The 16,369-nt window shown below is 37.3% G+C and overlaps 1 protein-coding gene across 1 annotated transcript in view; it reads right to left on the bottom strand.

The window, feature by feature from the left end:
• FAM198B (family with sequence similarity 198, member B) overlaps positions 1–16,369 on the bottom strand; it is a 49,445-nt gene that overhangs the window by 25,083 nt on the left and 7,993 nt on the right. Inside the window, exon 3 of the mRNA XM_012651914.1 lies at positions 6,841–7,055. Coding sequence (XP_012507368.1) covers positions 6,841–7,055 — 215 coding nt within the window. The remainder of the gene's footprint in view (positions 1–6,840; positions 7,056–16,369) is intronic.

The raw sequence follows: 16,369 nt of genomic DNA, 5'->3' as shown, positions 1-16,369 counted from the left end.
GTACTTCTTTAAATCACTTCCTCTGTCTCTACACACCTAAACGTATAAAGCAATAAACACATAGTAGGTGCCCAATAAATACTAAGTTTTCTGGCTAACTTGCTCACTTATTGCAAGCACTATTCAGAGGAATAAAATTGTAGTGTTGCAAGAAAATTTGGAAAATCTTCTGAGGCTTCTTTAAGTAAGATAATGTCATTATGTTATTAAGTAGCATCATTAATTATCTTAAGTAGCATCATCAATACTAAAATAATTTCTCTTAGTGACAAATTATGAAAATATGCATAGTAGAAGCTATTTCAGAGTTAGACTTTTGAATTTCATTTATGACAAAGGACAAACTTAGTTTTATACAATTAAGGTTCTATTAGCCACAATACATTGCAGTGCCCAGCATGTCCATACTTGCAACAATTTGGAGTTTGACATTTTTAACGCCTAAAATTACACACTCCTTATATCCTTTACCTTAGTAAGTGACCCATTGTAACCAAGTAAGCCACTCTGTTTCTCTCCATAAAAAGAAATTGGGAAGATGCCTCCACAAACAGTAAAAAGCAGAAATATATTGTTCTCTAAAGCCTCTGGACCTTGGCAATCTGCTCCCTAGATCCCAGCCAATTCAGCGTGCTAACCAATACTTCCAAAAGTAATCCCAGATTTTCTTTGCTACTTGAAGCCAAGACAGTATCCAACTACAACATCCCTCATTATTCGCTAGCAAATAAATAAGAAACGATTTCATTTGCTTCCTTGGACTTACCATGGCTAGAGGTAATTTAGATTGGCAGTATTCTTATTCTGCAAAACAATAAAACCAACCCAAACTATTTGAAAGCCCAATGTCCCAGACCCTGCAGCACTCTGCCTTTTCCTGTCAGAACACCTGCCTGTGACTTTCTTCCTCACTGGCCTCTGAAAGCTGAGGGCAAGACCCTTGAGCATCAACGAGCAGTGGGGGAAAAAGAGGGGATGCTTGGGTGACCCTCGTAAGTGATCAAGGGGGCCAAATTTGGAACCTTTCTTTGCCAAGCACATAGAATGTTCCTGCAGAAACAAATATCTTTTAGTGAACAGTAATAAGTTCCCTCTTGTTTAGATGATAGTTGATTGGAAATTTTACTTTTACTTTTATCACACCATTTGGTGGGGGAAAAAAATGCACAGAATCAAAAGCAGGAGTAGGGCAAAGATGAACACCTCTTAATCTAATTCATTAGATTTAGGAAGTAATTCTTTAGAAACCAGCTGAGAGTTAGGGAGGGAGAGTTCATTGAAAAGCGACAATTCTAAGGGGCAAGGCATACCAATTCATATTGCTGTTGCTGGTTGAATTTATGAACATAAGTTTATTAGTCACAGCCGTCTGAGAGAAAACCAGCTTCAGGGAACAGGAAGTTTCTGTAACTATCATTTCTCCCACTCAATGAACTTTTTCACACCTTCAGCCCTCCGCTAAGATCCCTCTCTCTTAAACTGTCTTCCTGTGCCTTGTACTCACCTACTTTTTGCAGGTTCTTCTGTTCTAGATTGTATGTTACATTCTCTGTCCACATTCTCCAACCTCCAATAAGAATTAACAGCACTTTATTTCTTCCTACAGGATTTTAAACTTAATTCAATTTTGACCTGATATATTCTGCTATGTTTACCTGTCTCTTCTACCAGATAGCGTAACTCTTGAAGTCAGGGAGACAGTCTCATTCATCTTTATATCACCAGCACTAAATCTGCTCAGTGTCTGGAACAGATAAAAACTCAAAAAAGTCTGTTAAATTCAAGTGGAGAGAAATATGTGTAACTTCTTTTGTTGACAGTGGTAGCAGATATCTCCCAAGACACATCTTTGTTGGTCCCCTTTATGCAAACACCCATTAATTTCTCATTGAATAAACAGTTATTCTTAGAAAATGTGAGTGCATGAAGGATTTGATCAAACAGTAAAATGTTAAATATTTTCTATTCATTTGATTCTTTGATTTTCTAAACTTCTAATTCTCTTCCTTTAACAAAACTAAGTATATATGTATTGCGATTACACTTTTAACATTTTTATTTTGACAATTTGGATTCAATATTTTAATGTAACTAGGTAGTTTTCTTTGATCAAAAAAAATGCCCTGAATAACTGTGACATTTCCAGACACTCTACTGCTAATAGAAAGGTTATAAAGTTGAATGAGACTGGGACTTGCCCTTGTGAAATTTATAGTTTCTTGAAGAAGACACATTAGTCAAAAATAATTAGAACTTAATAGGCTAAGACCTATAATGTAAGTATGAAAGTCTATAAGAGTATAAAAAGAGAAAGTATTTGATAATTACCTATGATTTAATAAATAAAAATAATTGTAAAATAGTTTATTTAATTCTTTCTTATTTACCTCTACTCTTATTTCTGAATGATCAATTGTTTAATTAATAATACTTATTGAGCACCTACTATATATCAGGCATTATTCTAAATGCTTTTTTAATATGAAAATATTTAATCTTCTCAATAGCTCTCTATCTATGCACCATTATTATTCCTGTTTTACAGATGATGAAACCAAGGCAGAGAGAGGTTTAAGCAACTTCTCAAGGTTAAAAAATTACTAGCAGCAGAGGTGGGATTCAAATTTATCAGGCTGCCTCCGAAGTCTCAGCTCCTACTATTACACTATAATGTCTCTTGGGTCAAAAAGCAAGTTTTCTATACCCTAAATTTGCTCCTATTATTTTATATTTATTTTGTATAATCTTTTGAGAGAAATTTGACCAAATCTTAGAAACTCAAGCACTCTTTAGAATACTTCTCTTTGTCGTCCTAATGGAGGTGAATTTCTGTCTAGGCAGTTTAAGCCCCCACGCTTCAAGGATAAAAGATCACTTGTATCTCTATCACATTTTACAGACCTTATAAAATGGCATAGCCTTTGTGAATGTAGATTTGTTAACTGGGTGAAACAAAAAGAATGCTGTGTATAGAAAATTAACAACTGGGTTCTGTATTCCCTCGCCCTTGCTCTGGCATCTTAGAGCAAGTGGTTTTAGGTTGCTTCAGGCATAACTTCTCTAAGATTGTTCACAAAATTAATCCAATACATTCCTTAACACCATTTAAACGAGGCATATATTCTGACTTTAAAAAAAAATCCTTGTATATATCATTCGATATACTTTTGTAAATACTAATCAAATTGCCTTCTAACAATCAGATTAACTTCTCACTTTTAGATTTCTCTTTTAGCCAGAGTCAAAATCAGGAGCTCCAATCAAGTCCTCGTAAAATCTTGCAGACATCTCAGCCTTCTGAACTATCGAGAAGGAGGAAGACCCTCCCACTCCAGGCAGAGGAAGTAGCAGAGTAGACCACAAAAACTGCCCTACCAATAGAACCAGTCCCTGCAGAAGTATAGGTAGTCTGCTGCTCACTATCCCAAGCCAAAAGTGATCTTGGCTTATATAGTTTGAGTGGACTCGAGGGAGTCATCCAGGTGAGAAATGACAAAGCCTGAATGAACACAGGAGCAACAAACTATATCTAAAAGATGGAAGTAAGAGAAATCAAGGATTTGGTCTCAGTATGGATGTGGAATAAATATCACAGAAGCACCTAGATTACTTCCACGTTTTGACTTAGAAAATTGGATTCCCATTCCCCCATATAAAGGATAGGAGACAACATTGCTTAGAAGTTTGACTCTTATATGAGCTAGAACTCCTGAGTTTGACTCCAGTCTTTATTGCAAATGAGCTGTGTGACCCTGGCCGAGTTACTTAATTTCTCTATGCCCTGGTTTCCTCATCTCTAAAATAGGAATAATAATAGTACTGACTTCTAAGAGTTGCTAGGAATATTAAATAAGCTGATATCTTAGTGCTTAATATCAAAGTGCTTAAATAGTGCCTGGCACAGGCAAGTGTTCTATGAATGGTAGATTGTTAATATTATTGTTTTAAAGATTTGAAATATTTACCTTTGTCAAAAACTCCTAATAGTGATTTCACGTGCCCAGATGTGTCCTCAAGACCACAGACAAAGTGCACAATAATGATGAAAGCTGCTCAGAAGGAGAATGCGGCTCAGCTGGAATTTTTTTGCTGCTCAGCCAGGGTAAGGAACAGTAGAAAGTTACAAAATAAAAAACATATCCTTGGGGAAACAGCTCTCTTCCTCTATATTCCATGATACCTCTCAGAGTCAGGAAGCATCACTACTCCCCTAAACGAACTCTGCTTCAAATGGTGTATTTAGGATGCGCTCAAGGTCATAGCAACATCACCAACCCCTTATTCTTCCTCATACTCTTAGCCACCCTATCATTGGCAGCCTGCAATTCTACTCAAACTCTTCCTCCTTCACAAGCTACTTTATGGCAAGGTGCTCTCCCTCTTTTGACTTCACAATAATTAGAACTTGTGTTAATATTATTTCAGCCACCCATTCTTACATGGATCTATCTTTTGTTTCATACACTCTACTTTCCCAACTAAGTAGGTAAAAAAAGAAACAAACGACTAGAAGTAGGGCGGTAGGGATAATCATCTTACGCTACTTTGCTACCCTTGTGGTTGTTTTCTGCAGTATATTACACAGCAGTTGCTGCATAAATATATCTTTGTTGAGTGACAGTTGGAGCTTCCCTCAGTAGAAAGGAGAATGATGAAGACAGTAGGGTAGGAAGGGATTTAGCTGAGAGTTCCAGAATTAAAACATATGTATGTCATTAGAGAACTTAAGAGTTTGCCCTCTATTCATTATAGGCTAGCTCTTAACGTCCATCAGCTTCAAGCCTCAAGGTCATTCCTTTCTCATAGATTTCACTACCAGATTCATAGATTTCCTTTCCATCATCCCTCTAGTCATCGTTCTCAGGGACTCCAGCATGTATGCCAACCATTTCACAAACACCTGATCTCACGGTGAGTACCTTCACCTACTTAACCCTAGGTACCTTCTTCATTCATTCTCCACTTTATGACTATTAAATTTTATCATACCTACTTGTTTCATTAACCCAAGGATAATTTGGAAGTTGTTATACAACAATGGCTAAGAATATGGAATCCACAGTTAGCCAGATTTGTAGGTATTTCTATTTAGGAACTTATTAGTGTTACTGTGTAACACTGAACAAATTAGATAATTGTCAAGAGACAATTCTTCATGGAATGTCTGCACATCTTATATTATTAGGTTTTGTTCTGCACTTATTTTTAAGGACATTAGTATAGAAAACAGCTTTGGACAATACAGAGAGTGTCTCCCTCTGAGATGGAAGATAGATTTATCTCCTGACAAAGACAATAAAGATAATATATTCTTCCAAGGCAAATGTCAGGCAGGTTTTCTAGCAGCCTCTTATAAGATTGGGGGTATCCTAAGCGTAGGGTTACTCAGCAATGACACAAACACACTATCTGAAGCATTCACTAGGGCCACTCTGTATCACCCCAATGGAACTTGAAGGGCAAGGATCCATAAAGCTCATGCTGCCTGCTAATCTTGAGTACCGAAGTCATTTGTCTCTGACCTGGGAGTCTTGTGTCTTCTGCTATCACCTATCAGTCTGTGGCAGACGGACTTGTTAGCTTCCAAGTAAAGTAAAATCTCAGACTCTTCATAATTCTTGATAATAACCTCCCTATGCCTTGGTTTTCCTACTGTAAAATGAAGGATGCCTACCTCACAGAGACAGTATGTTAGTTAAATGGAATGAGATAATGCATATACAATACTTAAAGTCAGCTTGAGCCTCATAGCTAGATTCTTTGACACTCTTTAAGGAGGCAGTATTTGGTGACTGTGGACTGCCTCCTGGCCAAACTATTAATAAATAGCTCACTCTCAGCCCAGTCCTCCCTGGTGGTTCTGCGCCACTGACACCAGAGATCCTTCCTCCTTCATCAAAGTTCCTGTTCCCTAGAATGTGACTCTGTACTAAACTGGTTTTCTTCCTATATTTTTGTCCCTCTCCAGTTTCTTCCTCCTAGTCACACACACAAAAAAAGGAACTAACCAAAGGAAAATGTTTTGCAAATGTCCTAAGGCAGTCCTAAATTTCCCCAAGATACTAGTTAACAATACAACAATAGAAAACTAGTTTTTCTAAAATGGGGGAAGAGAAAGGCAGTAATTAGAATGAGGGAGCAGAGAGAGACATGAGATCTTCATTAAAAAGAGAAAAGAATTATAAAAAACTTATAAAATCAGGGATCAATTATGTAAATGGTCAATATCAATTTCATCTAATGTTGAATCTTAATGAAAAAAATTTGCAATAAATTATTGGAAAGAAAATAAGGGAAATGGTGTCTATAAGCTATATGGCCAAGGCAAAACACAGTGCGGAATGATAAAAAGACGAACTTTTACCATCAACGGATGCCAGGGTGTCCCAGGTCTAGGTTTCAGCTGTAGATACTTAACCTCGCCAAGCCTCAGTTTCTCTCCTCCTGAATGGATTAAGATGATCCCCTATAGCTCAATAAATTGTAGCTCTGATCAGTATGACTATTGTAGGATGACCAGCAAATTACTTCTTTAGGAACTAATAAAAATGCTGAAAGACATTTATTATTATTTCCCAAAAGAACATAAAATGTAAGAAGGGCACAGTGGCTCCTGCCTCTAATCTCAGAACTTTGAGAGGGTGAGGCAGGAGGATTGCTTGAGGCCAGGAGTTCAAGATAAAATGTTTTAATGTGGATACTACATTTAACCAAATACAGCATTATAGAACTTAAACTAGGGCTTCAGAAAAACTCCAGGCGCTGAAAATTCCTTAGTGTCAGGCTAATAGAACTCAGTGTCAGTCTTAGATAACCATTTACTTGATGTGATGAACTTACCTGTAACAAAAAATCAAAGAGTGCCATCTTGGACCACTCGTGGTGATGTATTTCAGTACAACCCCACTCAGGTTTGGGTACTCGGCCATTTTGCCAGCACTTCTGTTTCAGCAACTGCTGATAAGTTCCCCAGGTAAGCTTAACAGAAGAATGGGTGTCATTACTTGCTGGAGATAAAGATGCATCCCAGAGGATGATGGGACATGGGCGGCCATCTACAGAATCAGAAAAACAAACACTCTTTCAGCACGCTGTTGACTAGGTGTGTGCCTTGGGCAGGTTATTCACTCTTTCACAGCCTGACTCTCTCACCAGAGTTTGATTGGATGATATTTTATGGCCCCTTTGTCTTCTGAAGTTTTAATACTTTCATACCTCAATGCTTCCTGTTAAAAGTCTTATAAAGCAGAAAGTTATTGTTAGACAATGAAAAAAGTTTTTTAAACAAGATACTTTATAGATGTGGCGAGAATAGGCTACTAACCACCAATAACAACGTCCTCTGGTTAATGCGGTTTTATTCCACATCTAAAAGCAGCCACCACAAAAAGGGAAAGAATCCAGACATTTATAATTGTCTATTCAATGTCTGAGTGGAGCTGCTCTCTATTTGTAATAACAACTGTCTGATTTTCTGAGGCCACATTATGATGTCAGGAAGAAAAAGAATTTTTAGAAGTCGCAAATTTGAAAGTGAAATTGTATGGTTCACACCAATCACTATAATCTCCAAAGAAGGAAAAAAGAAGCAAGAGGGTTTTTTTTTTCCTTTTCTAATAGAAACCGTACAAGCACAAGAGTGCTCTTGATAATGGATCATTTATTCACACATAACCTTACAAAGTGTACTTAAGCAAATGTCAGTTCTTCAACTGCATGTTGCATAGATGATTTTTTGAAAAAGCTGTCATTCAAATTGTTTTTGTCTCACTCTTGACAGTTTAGAAAGGCAATTTCTTTCATTGCTAAACTGTGTTGAGAACGATGAGTCCCAGTGAAGTCATCATAAACAAGGAAGACCATGATCAGGGTGCGCATTAAACAACACTTCAAGTTTAAAACCAATAGCATCACTCCCAAACCCCCATTTCTGCCAAATAAAGTCACAAAGAGATGGTGATGAGAAACTTTGCTTATAACCCAAAAATCAGAATGATGCTCTTGAAAAAAAATGACTAAATTACAAAGATCTGAAAAAGCCCCCTTAACTCATTCTTAACAGGCCTGAACAACACAGGCCTCTGAAATTATGGCTGGAATGTTTAGACATGTCACAGGAATTTTTAAAACCCCTTTTAAATAGCCTCAGATGTTCTCAATCTATAACTTTATTCATTGTTCACAGGAAACTTTTTATTTTGGCACCTTGCTTGCTTGCCTTGTTGTAGAATTCTTATCTCCAGCCTTTGATACAGGAAACCATCCTCTTCTCTAACACTCTTGAATCTGGTGTTATACTAACCTCAATAATTTTAATAACAGTCACTTAATCATTCTAATCACTTGCATTCCAATTTTGTTCAAAAGAAAAACCTTTCTCCCTTTAGCCTTGCAATTTAGGCCAGGGCATATAAAAAGTCCTTTGGATTGTGGAAATAAGCCACGCAATTAAGAAAAAAACAGAAAAAGAAACATGAGCCATAACTAAAGAACTTCATTTGTAACATTATCTCTCTCATTTCTTTTTATTTTACTAAATGATTTGGGGCTGCTGGGACCTAATTATCTTCTTAGATATGAGATCATTTTAAGTGTGTATATGCCAAATCCTATGTCAATTTAAAAAAATAATAAAATTCAGGTAAAAGCAATCCATCATGCGTGGTAGACAGGGCTGGATCATTGTAATTGAAGACGAACAGAAAATACAACACAGCTTTCAAAAACATGTGTATTTGAGACATCTAAACATAAACACCAAGAAGCTCTATCTATCAGTGTCTTTGGACCAAAGTTTTACATACACAAATAGCACTTGCATGCTCAGGGCTGGGAAGTATTTTACAGAGACTTGAAATTTAATACTGAACTTTAACAACACAAATCAATACACAGATGGACAGACGGATGGCAGTTTCCCCAGCAATTCAAGGCCTGCAGAGGAACAAGGAAGTGATCTACATAAACAATTTAAACCTGCTGGGCTGTTTCCCCCACCCCCACCCCTTTAGAAACATTTGTTTCTTATTGGAAAAATAATTAAAAGTAAATCCACCCATTTTATGAAATGTGGAAAAACAAAAATATATAGCCAAGAAAACAAAAATCATCTATAATCTCATATCCCAGTAATTCGTTCTGTTATTTGTATATTTACCTCCAGTATTTTCCTATCCCTTTCTTTCTCACCTGAATATGTAAATTGCTTTTAGAAATTAAAAAAAAAAAAAGAATATAGCTTATGGTTAGAGCTAAGACTCTGAAACCCAACGGACCTTTTGAATTCTGACCATGTTACTTCTTAGCTTTGTAATGCTAGACAAGCTATGTAACTTAGCTCTAAACCTTCCTTTCCTCTTCTGTAATATGAGGGCAATAATGTAGCTGCCCAGTCTTTGTTAGGATTAAATGAGATCATGCATTTAAAATTCTCAACTTGCTGCTGAACATACACACATGCCCCAGAAAGGTTTCTATATGACTATTATCATATATATGCATTATACAATCATATACTTCATCAGTCTTAACTGACCTTGATTGTTCCTTGAGCATCTACTACATGCTAAGCACTGTTCCAAAACCTAAAACTAAATATATAAATGAATGTCAATTTTTTTTGCTTTTACGGAGCTTACATTTCTATGAGGGGAAAGAGGCAAAAATTATACAAAGAAAAGAACTATTTGGGATCTTCTTGTATACACAGTTTGTCATAAATATTTCACTAAATATTGTAAGCATTTCTCTTACAATTAAATATTTTAAATGGTACCACTTTAATTGTGATGCAATAATCTTGTCCAGCGGTCAGCAAACTTTATAAAGGGCAGAGAGTAAACATTTCAGGCTTCGAGGGCTAGATGATCTCCATTGCAACTATTCACCTACGCAACTGCTCAACTGTGTTGTGGCATGAAAGCAGTCACAGACAATAGATAAACAATGGGTTATAACTATTTCAATAACTTTTACCATGGACACCAAAATTTGAATTTCTTATGATTTTCAAGTGTTATAGTAATATCATTAATCTTTTGTTTTTTTTCAACAATTTAAAATTGTAGAAACCATTTTTAGGTCACAGAATAAAAACAGGTTATGGGCCATTTTTTTTTAGCCTGCAGGCAGTTATATTAACCTCTAATCTAGTTTATGAGCATACTGTATTTACGTTACCATTTTTCTACTTTAGATCATCAAATTTTGGGAGAATGATACATTTTCTACACTAGTAATAAACAAGGTATTCTCAAACTGCATAAGGGAGTTTTCAGCTGATAAAAAGAATTGGTTTTCAATGAATATCCTGGATTTTTCTCCATATCCATTTCCCCTCAGCAAAATATTTTGAATGCTGACTATCACATAAAGACATTCTTTCCTGCCCTGGCAGAAATCAGGGCACCTCAAGAAAGGGGCTTCCAAGAGAAAAAGAAGAAAGCAGGTGAGCAATAATACTCAGCCTGGGTCTTGGAAGGCTGTGGTTCATTTCTAAGTCCAGGTCTTCTTGCTACGTATGAGCCTGCGGCCCTCGCAGATAATAATAGCAGCCAGCATGACTCCAGATCTCAGAGCAATAAGTACTACCGTGAGGAGAACTTCACTTTTTATAAAATATGGCTTTTAAAAGAATTAAATGAACTTTGATAGATCTGAAGGGATGACAGAAAAATAGCCTCTGAAAACAGGAAACTGGTTAGAGCAACTTACCCTGAAGTGTTTCAGAGATGAGGGGCATTCATCTCTTCGCATTTCAGGTTTGTCAAAATGATGCAGTACTGTACTCTCTAGAGAAATCTTAACAGTGAAGAGATAAAATTCTGTCAGAATGGCGAGAAAGCAGGTTTTAAAAGATATGTGGGTGTTCATGTGAATTAAAGGTTATATAGCTGTCCTAAAAAATGAGACTTGCCAGTAATGCTTTTTTCTGTAATCTGAATATTTCTCTTTAATTTTGATGTTCTCCCAAGTCGTTTTTTATTCAAAAGCACAAGAAGACATTCTTCTGAGAAGATGAACATGAAAATTCACTAAGAATGAATGCTATACACAGTCTCCTTTGTCTAGATTTGTTAAATGCCCTTCACTTGGAACACTGGCTGACTGGTTCTGTTGAACTACAGGTGAATGCTAAGCATGCTGGGTGGAGTTGTGAATGTCTGTATGCATTTGTCACTGAGAAAAAATAAGAAAAAACATCCTGAGCTCTGAAATCGAAGTTCTTTCTATTGCATGGGCCATGTTCCAAGACTCCTTGTGAACAAGACAAAAAGGAAGTGACAGTCCAACTCAGAGCCCTTCATTAAAAACAATTCTACAAAACCCATTAAGGAAAACAAAGACTAGTCTAAACAGGAGGTGCATCTTTGTTATAGAAAACCAATTCTGTTGGGCTTCATTGCAACTGTCAACGATGCATTGAAAGAAAACCTTAAAAAAGAAAACTTATGTAAGTTTTTATGATTTTTAATGGGGCAGGGCTGAAGAGGCAGGATATAGGGACTTGTCTTAGAAATAGATTTTGCACAACAAAACCACAATGAGATACCACCTCATACCTGTTAGAGGTAGAAACCTGTAAATAACCTGTTAGAAAGGTTATTATCAAAAAGATAACAAGTGTTGGCAAGGGTGTGGAGAAAAGGGAACCCATAGCACTGTTGGTGGGAATGTAAATCAATATAGCCATTATGGAAAACAATATAAAGTTTCCTCAGAAAACTAAAAATAGAATTACCATACTATCTGGTAATCCCACTTCTGGGTATATCTCCAAAAAGAATTGTAATTAGTATGCCAAAGTGATAGCTGAAATCCCATGTTCATTGCGGCACCATTCACAATGGCTAAGACACGGAATTAACCTAGGTATCCATCGTCATATGAACAGATAATGAAAATGTGGTGCATTTACACAATGGAAGACTATTAAAAGGGGGGAAATCCTGCCATTTGTAGCAAAGTGGATGAACCTGGAGGACATTATGTTAAGTGAAATAGGCCAGACACAGAAAGACAAATATCACATGATCTCACTTATATGTGTAATCTGAAAAAGTTGAACTCAGAAGCAGAGAGTAGAATGATGGCTCCCACAGGTTGGGGGAAGGGGTTGGATGGCAAAAGGTTGATCAAAGGGTACAAAGTTTCAGTTAGAAGGAATAAGATTTAGTGATCAATTACACAGAATAGTGACTAAATAATCATCCTATGTATTTTATATATTTCAAAATTGCTAAGAGTATATTTATAATGTTTTCACCACAAAAAAATGATAAGTATCTGATATGATGGATTTGTTCATTTGCCTGATCTAATCATTCCACATTGTAAACATATATCAAAACATCACATCATACCCCATAAATATATACAATTATTATTTGTCAATTAAAAATAAGATGAAATAATAAAAAAGGAAATAGATTTCTGGGTGATTTAGAATATATTCTTTCAAACAAAAAAATAAATGTATTCATTTACTTATATAACTCTTTTTCATTTCATAGCTTGTTTTCTCTAAATCGAACTGAGTTAAAATAATGCCTGTATTTCCTCAAGAGTTAGCCGGGTGTGAAGGTAGGAGGAAGCAGGAAAGGAGAATGCCTCGTGACTTTCTCTATCACAAACCGCTTAAACTATCTAAATCAGCAGTTCTCATTTAAAAACAAAGTGTCCTTCTTTGTTCTGAACCTTTGACTAATCAGCAGGAACTTCTGCTTTCTAGGTCCGCCTTGGATTTCCACTACATAAATGGAAACTCCCAGGCTCTTCCTGTTTCAATGTTCCACTTACAAAAATAGGAATCAAATTTGACTTCAAAGGGTGGTGATGATGTAGTCACCGTGCCAGGCTCCACAAACAATCACATTTTGCAGACAAGGTCTTGGTCACATCAGGGTGACCCAGTCCTGGGTGATTTGGTGTTTATTAACACAGTTAAAGGAGCCATGAATTCCTGACCAGAGTGACCTTCTGACAATGCGAAGTCCATTACATCACTCCCCTTCTTCAAACCCTTCAGTGATTCTGCATTATCTGCAAGATGAAGTCCATGCTCCTTACATGACATAAACCATACTTGCTCTCCACTCAGCACAGCTAAACTCATTTCATCCCCTCAAACTGTAATCTCTTGCTTCTCAGAACTATTTGTACTTTCCTGAGCACACTCTGCTTTCAGGCATTTTTCGTACATCTATTCTCTCTACCCTTTCTACCCCCACCCCATCTTGCAGTCCACCCACAGTGACTTTTAAAAACCAGTTCTGGCATTATCTCTTCCAAAAATCTTTATAATTTCACCATCCACCTCCCTACACACATATTCTAGGCTAAATTTTCCCTCCCTGTGCCTGCAGGGCCTCCTAAAAATATCTTCATTGAGGTTTTTATCATACCCTTTTGGTAAGGTGGGTTTGCTTAGCTGTCTCTTGCTTTCCAAGTAGAGAACTCTGGCGAACAGGGACTATTTCTTAGTCTTCTTCGGATCTCTACCTATTCATGCAGTGTCTAGACTGAAACAAGCACTCAAAAATTTTGATGAACAAATGAACAAATTTTTCAGAATTCCCCAAGCTCATGTATAGCCCTTAGGTTCTAAGGAATGGTAGATGGACCCTGAATAAAAATGTGCTTGGTGTGACATCCTAGTAAACGGTGATTTCAACGTCCTCACACTAAATGCATTGAGAAGGATTAGAAAAAAACTTGAGAAATAGAGCCAGGGATATGAAGAGGGTTCCATGCTGTTATTCTGTCCAGTGTTTGCTCAACTGTCCATTCCCACGTATCCATAACTCTATGAGACACTGAGATGATGAAAACAGGAATGTCAAACACACTGCTGCCTCTCTCGCTCTGACCCCAGATCACTGTCATGAGAAGGAGAACAGTGAAGGCATCATGGCTACATCAGGAATCAGACCACAAGGCAGTGGGAAAAGCAGGTTGCAATCTGGTTGTATGTTTAGCTGGGAAAACCCCAGGCTGCAATCATTGGAGGCCAACAACGACGTGAAGAGATGGCAGGAGGCAGCAAGGCACAGCTCTGAAGAAGGGGGCTTTGATGGCCTCTGCACCCAGGTCTGTATCCCAGCCCTGCTGCACACTACCTGTGGGCCTTCAGGGGCCAGATGTTATTCTTTGACCCTCAGTTTTTCCCTCAGGAAATCTTAACGAGAGTATCCGATGTATGGGGCTGTTGTGAAATTTAATGAGATAATGAATGTAAAGTATTTAGCATTCCACAAATAAGAGAGATCGTTTTTATCCACTGTAGACTCCAAAGACTTTCTTTAAATGAACATTTTAGGTGCCCATTTATTTAGTTCACGTAAACATCAATCTAGATAAACACACTAAGAAAATCTAAAGGAACATATGACAAAGAACTAAATCAACTGAGAAATTGATTGAAAATAAAAGGTAACATTTAAAGTTGTTACTACCTGTTAGGCACTGTTCTAAATATTTTATACAAAGCAACTCAATTTTCAAGATAACTCTAAAGTAAGTACTGTTGTCATCATTATTTTTATTATCATTATCCCTGTTATACTAATGAAAAAACAAGGTACAAAGTAACTTTCCCCAGGTCATGAAGTTAGCAAGTGGCAGAATCAGGCTTCAAACTGAGGGAGGCTACACACCCTTAACACCCTTAACTACAAAGCTATTTGAATTAAAGGCTGCACTGTTTTGTCCTAGTACCTAGGGTAGTGCCTTGCACGGAAAAGTAAATGCCATGGAATTGCACTGATTGCAACAGAATTGTACTGAAACTGCAATATTTTCCCATGAACTGAGATAGAAAGGGCCGTCTAGCCGGACAGCACCTGTGTGGTCCTTACACCAACCCAAAGACAGCAGCAGATTCAGTGCCAATGACGAGGTCATGGCTTTGAGCTCAGGGAGGTGCTGAGCGATTCCTAAAATCAGTGACAGCAGGATTTCCTCCCACCCACTGAACTCCCACATGGCCCACTAGTGTCAGCTCCACAAGGGCAGGAATTCTTGATTATTTTGCCCACTGATGCAGCCCCAATGACTAGAAGAGTGGCTGGCACATAGCAAGTGCTCAATAAATATTTGTTAAAAGAAGAAAAGATAAATGTGATCCTGTAGAAGGGAATAGATTCTGTGGAGTTAAGGCACATGCATCTTTTATACTGCCAGTACTGTGACAATCATTCATTGTCCCTTTTATCCCAGCCATGTGGCGGGATTGAGGGACAAATTCCAGAAGCACAGCAGCACAGGTTGCCTGGTTCCCCATCTGTCTAGGAAGGTATGTGGTGAGCAAACAAGGGGATGCTGGAACAGAGCGCTGCTTAGAGCCAGGCTTGGTAAACTTTCGTTCGCTGATGAATGAATGTATTAAGCTGACCAGCTCAATCTCATTGGTAAAGAAACATCCTTAGGGTTTTTCTAATAAAAAACACAATATGCTTTCAATCCAACTTTTGTAAAACAAAACATGATTATACACTCCCAAATAAATATTTTAAGAAAGTTTGCAGATATGTCAAAGATTTCTAAGATTCGGAAGCCAGTATGTTTCCAGTTGTAAGGGTGTCTGGGTTATTCTCAGGGTCATTTGCAATCCCTGCAAAATAACTCTGTCCTTACCTGAGAGCCGGAAACAATATAAATGCAAAGCTGCCATCCCTCTGCTTTGGCAACTGCACCATTACCCAGAACTCACAGTGCTGCTTGCATGGACTTGAAAAGAGAGTGAAAAAATACACAATATATTTCTCCTACTTTATAATAAGAAGAGGCAATACAAGTCGGAAAACAGTGAGCAACTTGGGATCTACAATGAATTTAAATGGAAGTTTGTGGGGTGCCTGCAGTTTGTCATCTAAGCAGCCTTGACATACAGAATTCCTGGAACTAGACTACCTTAATTCAGTCTGACAGCTCTGTGGCAATAAAGAAGCATCCTAAAAATAAAGCATACATAATCCATCTTCCATGCTGGGCACAAAAAACAGTACAATGCTTAAATGCTACCAAAATGGTGTCCCCTGAGATTCATTCACACTACTGTTCAGATGAGGGAAGCTTTGGCAAAGCTGCTAAATCAAAGATCAAGGAGGGTGCTGGCTTTTCTTTTCTTATGCTCTTGATTTTTACATGGACATGGTCTGTTTTGTCTTATCCTATTTAAATGTTTAAAATATTTTGTTTAAAAAAGTTATCTAAATGTATCAGCACCACACAGTTATCTAGTGACTTTTATAATGATTTGAGACTCTCACAAGGATGGGTTGGCAGAAAACAAACTAACATGTTCAATCACCTTAACACACATAAGATTGTTTAGTAAACAAGAAAATCTGGTAAGCACTGGAGTTGTGAT

This window comes from Propithecus coquereli, unplaced genomic scaffold (genome assembly GCF_000956105.1).
Source record: "Propithecus coquereli isolate 6110/MARCELLA unplaced genomic scaffold, Pcoq_1.0 Scaffold376, whole genome shotgun sequence".
Lineage (NCBI taxonomy): Eukaryota > Metazoa > Chordata > Mammalia > Primates > Indriidae > Propithecus > Propithecus coquereli.
This window is presented reverse-complemented; position numbering and strand designations above follow the sequence as displayed.